Here is a 13,255-nt window from a genome sequence, read left to right on the forward strand (position 1 = left end):
AACCTAAGCTGTCTCAATAGCAAGGATGTCCTTCCTCAAATTAGGAGACCAAAACTGCACACAATACTCAAGATGTGGTCTCACCAGGGCCCTGTACAATGCAGAAGGACCTCCCTGCTCCTATACTCAAATCCTCTTGTTATGAAGGCCAACATGCCATTAGCTTTCTTCACTGCCTGCTGTACCTGCACGCTTACTTTCAGTGACTGGTGTACAAGGAAACCCAGGTGTCCTTGTACTTCCCCTTTACCTAATCTGACACCATTGAGATAATAATCTGCCTCCTTGTTTTTGCCGCCAAAGTGGATAACCTTGCATTTATCTACTAAACTGCATCTGCCATGCAACTGCCCACTCACTCAACCTGTCCAAGTCGCCCTGCAACCTCCTTACATTCTCTTTGCAGTTCACACTGCCACACAGCTTTGTGGCATCTGCAAACTTGCTAGTGTCACTTCTAATCCCATCATCCAAATCATTAATATATATTGTAAATAGTTGTGGACCCAGCACCAAGCCTTGCGGCACTTCACTCGCCACTGCCTGCCATTCTGAAAAGGACCCATTTACTCCTACTCTTTGCTTCCTGTCTGCCAACCAATTCTCTATCCATGTCAACACTCTACCCCCAACACCATGTGCTCTAATTTTGCTCACCAATCTCCCGTGTGGGACCTCATTAAAGGCTTTCTGAAAGTCTAGATACACTACATCCACTGGCTCTCCTTCATCCATTTTACTTGTCACATCCTCAAAAAATTCCAGAAAATTAGTCAAGCAGGATTTGCCCTTCATAAATCCATGCTGACTTGGACCAACCCTTTTACTGCTATCCAAATGCGCCATTATTACCTCTTTAATAAGTGACTCCAGCATCTTTCCCACCACTGATGTCAGGCTAGCTGGTCTATAATTCACCATTTTCTCTCTTGTTCCTTTCTTAAAAAGTGGGCGAACATTAGCTACCCTCCAATCCACAGGAACTGATCCTGAATCTATAGAACACTTAATCTATAGAAAATTGGAAAATGATCACCAATGTGTCCACAATTTCTAGGATGTGTCTGTACACTTCAGAATTCATTATGCTACAAATGCAACATGACCATCCAACTTCTATCCACTTCCATCCCCAGATGGTCATCTGTCCACTTCCATCCTCAGATGCTGCCTGATGTGCTAGATTCCTAATGTATTTTGCTCGATTCCAATATTTGCAGTCCCTAGTGTGTCCAAGACTTGTATTTATGTATCTCCTCACTCTGAAGCTTCTCAGAGACAGGACTGCCACGAAATGAAGCTGAAATTGAAAATCATGACAGTAGGGAAGGTACAACACAAGGTTCCTGTACCTGAACTTCCATCAGTTCTGCTGCTTCTTTTGGGACATCCAAAAGATGTGGTTTTGGGACATCCTGAAGATTCTCTACGTTGCCAGCCTGCTCTGAAAAGTTAAATATTTGTTTATAATCAACCTCTGAGTTTAGATATTTGGAATATATTTTTAAATTTCCACTAGAATGTTTGCGACATTACACACTGCCAGCAGCGGGAATGACTCCAGTTTTCAATGTCAGGTTGGAGATGTCAGCTTGAAAATCAGGTCAACTGATTTAAAAAAATCAGCATCCAGTGAGGCTCCAGGCCAATGCCCACTCAGACCCCTGGCTATGGTCAGTATGGGAAAGTTGGGATGAAGGGCCTGTTTCAAGATAGATTTAGCGCGGAAACAGGCCCTTCGGCCCACCGAGTCTGCACCGCCCAGCGATCCCCGCACATTAACACTATCCTACACGCACTAGGGACAATTTTTACATTTACCCAGTCAATTAACCTACATACCTGTAAGTCTTTGGGGTGATTGATTATAGGTTGAGGACTCATCTGGAAATCTGAATGCGTAACATCTCCAAGCAACACATGATCTTCTTTCATAGACTTAGAAGGCGATTTCAAGTAGAAGTATTGTTCAAGTATTTACTGTTCACAGCTATTTTTTTTCTTCAAGTACAGCTAACAATTTCTCCATTATCATTCAAGCACCATCATTACCTGCGTTCCTTTGTGAAATGTCTCCAGATTGGGTTGCTTGGTCCAGTACCACAGTTTCCAATAATTTGGTGCCAGTATCTTTAGCCTAAACAAAGAAAACTTCAAACATAAGTAATATTCAATAATGATTTGCAGTGATGACAATCAAATTACATAATCTCATTTTATAAGATTAATGAAGCCCACCATGCAGCTCAGCAATTGGATATTCAACTTCCTCGTTGGCAGACCACAATCAGTAAGAATTGCCAACAACAATTCCTCCTCGATAACCATCAACACAAGAGCATCTCAAGTCTGTGAACTCAATCCCTTTCTGTAATCTCATTTTACCCAAGACAGTGTAGTCAGACATAGCTCCTACACCATCTTTTATTAACGTTGTTGGACAAATAAGGAGTAATGATTAATCAGAAAAAAAAAGGATATTGATAATCTGATTGAAGCACAAAGAACTGCAGATGCTGGAAGGTTGAGTCAGGCAGCATCTGTGGAGGGCATGGATAGGTGACGTTTCATATTGGGACCCTTCTTCAGACTCAAACACAATGGCCGTGGTAGCGAGTTCAGACAGAACATGGTTGAAGATTAGGAGAGCAACTAAATTCTCAGAGGGGAGTAGCGAGAAGCCTAAAGCGCGAGAGGAGAAAACCTCTTCAAGATTTGGCAGTGGAGCAGTAAAATGGAGACATAACAAATTGCACATGCTTGAATCTTGAGTAAAACACAACGTGCTGGAGTAACTCGGAGGGTCAAGCAGAATCTGTGGAGGATATGGATAAGCAACGTTTTGGGGGGGGGAGGGGGGAGGACTGAAGAACGGTCCCAATCTGAAACGTTGCAGATCCATATCCTCCAATGATGCTGCCCGACCTGCAGTTATTCCTGCACTTTGATTTGATAATCTGAACAGTGTCAGAGCAACAATTTTGCTCTCAATATTAGCAAGGCCCAGGAGCCTATTGTTTACTTCAGGAAGGGAAAGCCAAGGATCCAAAAAATGTCCATGAACAGGGCGGTGGTGGAGACAGTCAACAGCTTCAAGATACTGGACATGCATATCTCTGAAGACCTGTCTTGGGCTGAGCACATTGATGCAATCACAAAGGTTGCTCATCAATGCCTCAACTTCCTTAGATGTTTGAAGAGATTTGGTGTGCCCCCTAATACTCTATCAAAGTTCTACAGGTGTATGACAGACAGTATACTGACCAGCTGCATCACAGCCTGGTTCAGTAACTCGAACAACCAGGACTGAAAGCGGCTGTAGAAAGTGTTAGACATTGGCCAGTCCAACTCAGGTACTGATCTTCCTGTCATGGAAGGATCTACAGGTGGCACTGTCTCAAAATATGCAGCTAACTATCATTAAAGACCCACATCACCCTGCCCAGAAGAAATTCCAAGGATAGTGAAAGATCAGCACATCCATTCCTTTTACACTTTTTCAGTCAGAGAGTTGTGAATCGGTGGAATTCTCTGCCTCAGAAGGCAGTGGAGGCCAATTCTCTGAATGCATTCAACAGAGAGCTAGATAGAGCTCTTAAGGATAGCAGAGTCAGGAGGTATGGGGAGAAGGCAGGAACGGCGTACTGATTGAGAATGATCAGCCATGATCACATTGAATGGTGGTGTTGGCCCGAATGGCCTACTCCTGCACCTATTGTCTATAATAACAAGTTAACTCACTGCTGACCGGAGAACATGACTGCACAGCTGTACTGTGGTTTATTCAATCATTTACAATCCTCCAACTAAATATGGTGCTATTACAACTCCTTCCACCCTAATTTAAAAAAAATATTTCCTTGTGAACATTTTGTTTTGAATATAACCATGATCACATTGAATGGTGGTGCTGGCTCGAAGGGCCGAATGGCCTACTCCTGCACCTATTGTCTATTGCCTATACACCCTATCCTTCTAAATGAAATCTAATCTTCCAGTACCCTAACTCTTCTAAAGTTCCAAATCTCATATTCTAACTCTTCCATACAAAATCCTTTCTTCTCATCCCCACTCTCTCAACTGAGCAAATGGATGCAATTAAAAAGATAACGTATTAATTTCATGGCCCAATCACCAATATTGAAATCAACAATTTAAGCTGGCATTATAGTGCAGCAATTGGGAATACTGAACTGCTAAAGGTGGCATTTTCTGGATGTTAAACTGTCATTTGAAAAGAGGAGAAAAAAAAGAGCTTGCAAACAATGAAATTTAAATTATCAGGTCATTTATTTCACATCATCACCTCTTGCAACTCCCTTATAACAGTGATAAAATTCCAAAATAATTCCTGGTCTCCATGCAATTAAAATCTTTTCTGTTCTTTCTGTGCCCATTTCGCTGGAACGTACATTTTTATTATTTCTAACTTTTGCCAATTGTTTATTCACTGATTTAAACATTAACTCTGTTTCTCTATCTACTGATGCTCCCCGATCTGCTGAGCATTTCCAGCATTTTTTGTTCTTACCCCAAAGTTCTACTGACAGTGAGCCACAAGGAACTCCTGAGCTTCAGATCTCCTAACCTACCCAAGAAAACATCTGCACCATGTCATGACTCCAAAGTGTGCAAACAGATGTTACTATCCTGCCCTTCATGATACCTACAATCGTGGAATCATCATTAACACTGAGCAGAGATGATAGTTCTAGCACTAGTTACCTGGAGATAAGCAGTTGATTTGGCATCCATGGAGTCACTGATGAATACTGTAGCAGAGATGGATGCTAATTGATCCATTTAGTCCATTAGAATTGAGCCATTTCAATTCTATCTCTCTTACTCTTTCTGATATAAAGTATATCACTTCACTGTATGAAATTTCATCTTCCAACCTTCATTCAGTCAGCTTGTCTTTTTGCAACCTATTACCATCACCCTTATTTTTTAACCATATTTTCAAGCTATCATCCACAAATGTATACACCTAAGTTTGCACACCTAAAGCCGCAGCACTAAAATGAAAATAAAACAATACCAATACCAAACCTTCAATCCACCATCCTCCAATGTAAAACAGAATGGCGATTGTTTCGCTGAACACCTCCGTTCAGTCCGTCTCAACCAACCTGATCTCCTGGTGGCTCAGCACTTCAATTCCCCCTCCCATTCCCAATCTGACCTGGGCCTCCTCCATTGGCTCTGACGCTGGGTGAGGCCCAGCACAAATTGGAGGAACAGTACCTCATATTTCTCTTGGCCAGTTTACACCCCAGCGGTATGAACATTGATTTCGCTAACTTCAGGTAGTCCCTGCTTCCCCTCCCTATCCCCTCCCCCTTCGCAGTTCTCCCACTAGTCTCCTGTCTCCGACTACATCCTATCTTTGTCCCGCCCCCTCCCCTGACATCAGTCTGAAAAAGGGTCTCGACCCGAAACGTCACCCATTCCTTCTCTCCAGAGATGCTGCCTGACCCGCTGAGTTACTCCAGCATTTTGTGTCTACCTATGGTTTACCACTATATCCTATCTGCACCTCCCTTAAAAATTCTTTTCTATTACCTCATCAAAAATATAATCATTAATGAATCATTAATGAAATAAAATTAGCATTTTACAAATCTGCACTAGCTTGCAATTGTCAACTTAAATTTCTGGTATCTATGAATATTTACACTGATTATTGTTTCTAAAAGCTTCCTGATGCTGAGGTTAAACTGACCGGCCCGTTGACACCAGACACGTTTTACACCCCTTTTTGAACAAGGATGTCATAATTGCCATTTTCAGCCCATACCTGTGTATACGTTTCAGTGGGCTGAGCCAAAATCATAGCCCCATGCTCTTCAAGTTCTTCCATCCTGGCTTGCAGATGTTCTATGAAAAACAAATAAACAGCTCTTCAGTTCTGGCCTCTAGTAATGACATATTTCACATCAAGATTCAATAAACTATAATTCAAGCATTATTAATCCCTGCCTTAATGCAACTTATAATGCTGCATAATTAGAAGATAGGTCTTCAGTTCTCCATATACAAGCAGGAAACAGACCCACCTCTGCTCAATTCTATACAGAAAGGAGGGGATGCATGCAAGGAATGATAGTTAGATTGCAAATCTGTTTCACAAGATAAAGTGCAAAAATGAACGAGACTAAGAACAGAAAATACTGGTCAGGCAGAATCTGTGGAAGGAGAAACAGTTAATTTTCAGTTCAGGGACTCTGTCAGAACTGGAAAAGAGAGAAAAAGTTAATTTTCAGTGGGTGGAAAGATGTGGGAAGAGATGGATAGAACAAAGGGAAGATCTCTGATAGAGCTTGTAAATGCAGCAAATGTTACCAGCACATTGTTTTTCTTTGTCTGTGTTGCATATGTGGGTACTTTGCAACAATGAGGCCCATTGCTAGCTTGTGGAATAGTCTGGTTTGCTAGACATCCCATATTCTTGCCATTTACAATATATTATGCAAATAAAACAGTTTAATGTGCTGGTGATGCAACCTGGAACCCCTTTGAATTCATCCTGTCCGAGATATTCCACTTGCTTGGTAGATCTTTTCCCCACTTTCTCTTCTACTGAAAGCTAACTTCTTTTTGTCTCTTTCCCAGTTCTGAAAGATTTCTAATGCATAGCAGTAATTTTCTCCTTCCACAGGTGTGGCCTGGCCCACAGAGTGTTTCCAGCATATTCTGGGGTTTTTTAATTTATGGAAATGAGATTCTGATTTGCAGCATCAAGCATGTGACATTTCTGAGTGAGCTTTCTCCCTCCTACTGCAATCCCTGAAGAAGCCTCCTGATCCAAAACTTCACCCATCCATGTCCTCCAGAGAGGCTATCTGACCTGCTGAGTTACTCCAACAGTTTGTATTTTTGTTTTGTAAACGAGAATGTGTAGTTTCTTGCACCTCCATCTGTCATTTCTGAAATTGATGAATTCATTCCTGCACCACATGCTACACTCACACTATAGAAAAATGCAGGTATGTGCTACATCTCACAGTCTATATGGAGAAAGTCACTCTCTTCACATTTTGAGAGCCTTGTGGTCCTTTGGGCAAAAGAACACGCAGTTGCTGGAATGCTCTCCTAGTTTCATTGAAGGAGACCATTAAACGAGCAAGGCACTCTCCCAAAGCCCAAGCAACGAACCTACTTCAACCAACAAAAGCAAAATAATTATATAACTATCCGTCTACTTTAAAACTTTAAATACATTTACCATTTTCCATCTTGACCTCCTCATAGTCTACTATCCTCCATAATAGGCTTCCCTTCTCCTCCTCTAACTCAGCCATTCTGTTCTGAGATGTCACGAACTGTTCTTCGGCAGCAGTCTAGATGGTGATGAAGGGGTGGGTTTGAATAGGAGAAAAAATAAATAAACAATAATTTTGGGATGAGATATAATCTGAAATCAGATGATCTAAGAGATCTACATTAGGATTTTTTTTTAGGAAAGAAATATATTGGTCCCGGCAGTTGAACAAATGAGATTGCTTTATATACATTTATAATGATCCTAACTTGAGATGCAATGATGATTATGTGAGATACAATGATGCTTATATAAAATTCATCTCAGGGACCATCTTTTGGCTAAAGCCATGAACAGCATTAGGATAGCCAACAGTTTACATGTAGATTTTCCATTCAAAATATTTTCATAGGCAGCTTCAGTGATGAATATTAGCTTAAAGTTCTGGCCAGAAATTACAACAGCAGGAAATTCAGAAATTAGGTGACATATCTGATGTTGTCATATTCATCTTCTGCAACAATGTATTGAGGAGATCAATTTAAGGGAATACAATTTCCATTTATTTATTCATGTGCTATTTTTAACATGATATATTTACATTACACAAAGGGTGAGGTCAAATTCTAATAGTATCTCAAAAATCTGAATAAACGATCTGGAGCCCAAAACTCAAATTTAATTAAACAAACTAATTACAAATTTCTACCCATAATGGATAACCTGAAATTATTGGATTATCACAGAATTTGGGTTGTTCACAAATGGCTTTTTGGGAAGTAATTCTATTGTTTTGACCGGATCTGGCTTTTATGCAATTCCTGATCTGGTTTTTATGATTATCTCAGACCTCCCCTCTGAAATGGTAATTGTGGACTTGCTATGAATTTATTGGTAACATCCACACTTGAGTGATTTAAAAAAAAAATGGTAATTAGATCTAATGTTCATGAAAAGAAACAGGGGTGGTCGTCTTATGACATTTTACTAGGATATGAAACTGAAAAGCAAGAAGTTACAATAGGATTACAACCGCTGTTATAAATGTGGGCTTACAGATTTGGAGCAGAATATTTTATAGGAAGTACATACAATTGTAAGACTTTGAATATTAGAAGAAAGACTTTTTCGTTTAGTTTAGTTTAGAGATACACCCACTAGGGACAATTTACGCATACACTGAGCCAATTAACCTACAAACCTGTATGTCTTTGGAGTGTGGAAGGTAACCGAAGATCTCAGAGAAAACCCATGCAGGTCACGGGGAGAACGTACAAACTCCGTACAGACAGCACCCATAGTCGGGATCGAACCCGGGTCTCCGGCGCTGCATTCGCAGCAACTCTACCGCTACGCCACCGTGCCGCAGTTGCATTTACATTCCAGGAAAAATTACTGATGAAAACAGCTCTCTGTCCCTGACTAACTTGGAGGTTCTTTGTTGAGAGCACCTATCAAAACAATGGCTTGATTTGCATTATAATTATTGAAAAAGCTGTTCTGAGTCTGGCAATGACATCAATGAAGGAAGACTTGGGAGACAACTGAAAGACTTAAGACAGAAATTCACCTTTTGGAATATTTGAAATGGGAGGGTTGCAGATAAAATTAACCCAAACAAATTGGGCCCGACACTGGAACAGCAGCTGGTAATGCTGTTTTGAAGTTCCAGCTCTCTGAATTCAATCCAGATCAGTGGTGCTGTGAGGTTTGCTTGCTCTGCGTGGATTTTCACTGTATGTTTCCTTCTACATCCCAAAGATATGCTGGTAGCTTAAATATATATTGTTCATTAAAGCTAATGTATGTGGGTAGCAGGAGAACCAGACTGGTAGGGGAATGAAGGATCACAGGTGTAGGAAAATAGGTGGGGAAATGGGATTGTTCCGAGAGCAAGTTTCGACTCAATGAGCTCAACAGCTTCCTTCTATGTCATAACAAAATAGGATAATAAAATGCTTCCCATAACAGCAAATAGCATAAACTGGTGCATCAAGTCAAGAGGAATCTCAATCATCAGAAAATTAGATTTAATACCTTTGTTCAAAGGGTAATGAATCTGTGGGTCAACTATTCAAGGGATTGGAGAGCAAGTCTTTGCACATTCATGATAGCAATGAGTAGTGTTCAGGATAGAAGATTTAAAGGGGAGTAAGATAGAGTTTGGGAGTCATCGAACTTTGGTGCGACCAGGTCAATCTATCCCATGTTAAATGTTCTTATAATAAAGACTGAAAGGTTTCCCTTATCTAACCAGTGAAGAGACTTTAACCAAGAGGGAGCTAACATTGTACACATTGATTTGCCCAGGATGGAAACATCAAATACTAGAGGGCAGAGTTTTAAGGTGAAAGGGCCAAAGTTCTATGAATATGTGTGGTCCAAGTTTTTTTTTACACTGTGGGCGGCAAGGGTGTGGAATACGCTTATGCAGGTGGTCGTGCAGGCAGATACGATAGTGGTATTTAAAGATATTTTTGGACAGGCACATGGATATGCAAGAAATGGCGGGATACAGATTAGATCTGACAGATAAGAATTGGTCAGCGTAAAAAAAAGTTAACACAGACATTGTGGGCCAAGCATGTTCCTGTGCTGTATTGTCGTATGTTTTATGAAACATGGAGGTCTTGGGACTCACCAGCCAAAGAGGTCTGCTCAAAAATATTATTGGGATCAGAAAATGAAGTTCCAGGCAATATTGGTGCCTAAATACTAAAATTGAGTAATTGGAAAGCAAGACCTTCAGCCAGAATGCAGAAAAGGTATAGTTTCAAAAAGTACAATTTAAGTCGAGTCCCAAAATCACTAATTTGCAGAAGACTCAAGAAACAGAAATATGGAACCTTTTATTGCAGAAATAAACTATTTAAGACTTACCTCAGGATCTTCCTCTATTTCTAATTAGAGGTATACATCTAACAGCCATTTGAGTTTTATTTAAAGTTTTATTTGCATACCTTTTTGAACTTATTTTGAACTTTGTTGTGCTTGATAGACCACGTATAACATTAGAAGTGGTAATGAAAGCACTGAAAACTTCCTACATCACCAGCACTAATTCTTAGGAAAAGTTCTACAATGATTGAAGAAAACTAACTTTGAACAGATGCAGTAGAAGGGTCAGAAGTGAGGACTAAGTATGCAAGTTTCAAGAAGGCTTTTAAGAGTGAAATAAAGATGTAGAGATTTGAGAGAGATCAAGGGGGAAATGGCTGAAAGGACATTTCAGAGGTAAGGCAACAGATATGGAATGACGTGCAAACAAGAAAAAACATCGTGAATTAGCATTTGAAGATGGAAGCTGACATTCGGAATGATGAGCAACGAAGACCAAGTTAAGGAGTAGATTTGGAAGATGCACTTTATTGGGAAAGAAAACAAAAAGGGACTTGGTGAATGTTAACGAGAATGATAAGGACAAATGCAGTCATACAAATAGCAGAGGCTACAATAAAATATGTGGATTCGGTATCCCACAGGGTTACAGGTCCTCCCCATCTTAAGAACATCTAACCCACGCAAAGCCTGTACATACAAGCAAACGTTTGGGAAACTGGCTGGATGGATTTACCAGTTGCTCTGGGGCTGCAAGCAATGCTGCATGAACATGATTCACAGAAATATTTACGACATGCGAACTGTTCGAGGTATAATCTATTCACAGGAACAGATAGATCCCTGTTGTACCCCAGGAATGACCTGCACTATACTGCAGCGCTTCCTGTTTCACTCAGCAGCTGGAAATAACTAGAACAAGTGAAGACAGACTGCCTAAGCAAGATTGAAACCTAACAGATATAAATGGTGGAAACAATTTGCAACTTAAGCTGCTTACGGTTTAATCGGGGTACTGAAATCACTCCTCAGCTGCAGGTCTGAGGCTGTAATCTAGGTGTCAATGCTGTTATTACCTTATTTAAGACACTCAAATCTATATTGCATTTATCCTTACAATATGCCAAGACAATGCACAGCAAGGCACAAAACAAGAGAAACTTAATAAAGCCTCAATACTTTGCAAGGTCAGTGCATTCATTTTCAGACTGAAACAAGGTACTATGAAATGGCATCCAAAAGCCCTCCAGAATATGTTAATACACACAGCAGGCCTTCAAGCCCTCAATTATCCTGGGTTGGCAGGCTTGGATGGGATACTACAGTAGGTTCAGCTCCGATGGAGCTTCCATTTCTGACCACTTTCATTGAACCCTGTTGTGATGTTTTGCATCAACAACCAACCAAAATGCAGCTTCTAGCACAAAGCATTGGTAAAGTACCACACTGCAGTCAGTGCCATGTAGTCATATTCCACTTAGTATCAGTACTGTTGGGAAAGGATTTGACAATGAATGCAGGCGAGACCCCACTGCAAGGACAGGGTGCAGGGATGCAGTGTGAGGAGATGGCAATTGCAAGGCTTCATTTGAAAAGCAAAGGTTATACGAACAATGAAAAGATCTTCCTCATTGTCAAGAGTATACATTTGTTTTCCAATAGGCAAACCCAACAAATAGAGACAGAAGAAAGAAAGATCAAAGAAGGGAGTGAAAGCTGTAAGTAAGACACGTGGTGTTTGCAGATTAATTTACAACCGATTATTCATAAAATACCATATTACATTAGCTCACAATCTTTCCTGTCACATACTGCCAATATTGATAGAAAATATTTAACTCCTTTATTTTAGTTCCATCAGCAGATATCCTTCTTTCCACTCTCTCACTCATGGAGTACATTCAACTCATGCCATCCTGCAACTCAAAGTCCACTCTGCATGTGAAAGTATAAGTAAAACAAACAGAAGCTGGATCAATTCTATCTTGCCTGCTTTACTACACTTACATGAATATATTTTTCCAGCAAGACCACCGACTAGGCTATTACTGTTCAGCTGCAACATCCCAGCAACTCTTAACATGAGATGTGCAAACTCAACAAAGAGCAGCGATCAAAACTGGACATCCTGATCTCTGACACTGGGCAGTGTATCATTACTGAATCAGTTGCCAGCTATTGCTGAGGGCTCACAGAGATTGATGAGGCAGCATCTAAAGTACCTCAATGTTGAATGAGCCCTAAACATCCCACTTGCTGGTATACAATCATGTACACCAAGCACCTAACAAGACAATCCTAACACCGGATCACTGAATCTACTTTACATCAATTATTTTCTCCTCGATCTACAGAATCATAGAATTATTACAACACACAAAGTAACCACCATTAATCAAATCCATGAGTACTTCTAATATAGCAATTAATCAGTCCTACCCCCTCCCCTTTCCCCACACTACCATTTCCAACCTGTTTCAGGTTATAGGTATCTGACCTCTAGTGATTGAACTTTGTCTTCAAGCTCATGAATTCTGACAGATGCTTCCTTTTGCAATGCGAGGTCAGCTTCAGATTGTTCACTTTCTTCAATTTTCTTCAGACCATCTGCAGGAGAAAAAAAAAGTTTTTCCTCAATTTTACTTCTCTCCGTTTTGTCCTGCAGGTCTTACTTCTAAAATAAAATGACAATATATAAATACAGGGCTACACAGCTATTTAAACAGTATATATCCCACACGCCAAAAATACTTCTGGATACCGCAGAGATTCTTTTTGCCTACCCATCCCACCTTCTCTGCAAATTGAAAATAATTGTTCTGCCTCTTTTCCAGTTCTGACACAGAGTTTTCAACCTAAAACATTAAATCTGGTTAGTCTTGCCACAGATGCTACCTGACTACTGAGCGGGTCAAATAGGGTCACGGAGTCATGTTACAAGAAATCAGATAATTCGGCTCACCATGTTTACGCTAACCAATGTGCACTTGTCTGTATTTATCCATATTCCAATATTTGGCCTGTAAATTGCCACGCCTAGACAATTCATGAATTCAAGATACTACCTATATCCTCAGTGACTTTGCTCCTCACTTTCTCAAGCAGTGCATCACAGTACTCGCCATTGACCCCTCAGAATTTTATACATCTCAA

The 13,255-nt window shown here is 40.4% G+C and overlaps 1 protein-coding gene across 1 annotated transcript in view; it reads right to left on the bottom strand.

The window, feature by feature from the left end:
- LOC144604853 (golgin subfamily B member 1-like) overlaps nt 1-13,255 on the bottom strand; it is a 58,840-nt gene that overhangs the window by 26,379 nt on the left and 19,206 nt on the right. Inside the window, exons 9-13 of the mRNA XM_078419617.1 lie at nt 12,600-12,709; nt 7,229-7,343; nt 5,801-5,880; nt 2,053-2,137; nt 1,353-1,444 (exon numbers count right to left, since the gene is read on the bottom strand). Coding sequence (XP_078275743.1) covers nt 1,353-1,444; nt 2,053-2,137; nt 5,801-5,880; nt 7,229-7,343; nt 12,600-12,709 — 482 coding nt within the window. The remainder of the gene's footprint in view (nt 1-1,352; nt 1,445-2,052; nt 2,138-5,800; nt 5,881-7,228; nt 7,344-12,599; nt 12,710-13,255) is intronic.

The sequence above is a fragment of the Rhinoraja longicauda genome, chromosome 23, assembly GCF_053455715.1.
Source record: "Rhinoraja longicauda isolate Sanriku21f chromosome 23, sRhiLon1.1, whole genome shotgun sequence".
Taxonomy (NCBI): domain Eukaryota; kingdom Metazoa; phylum Chordata; class Chondrichthyes; order Rajiformes; family Arhynchobatidae; genus Rhinoraja; species Rhinoraja longicauda.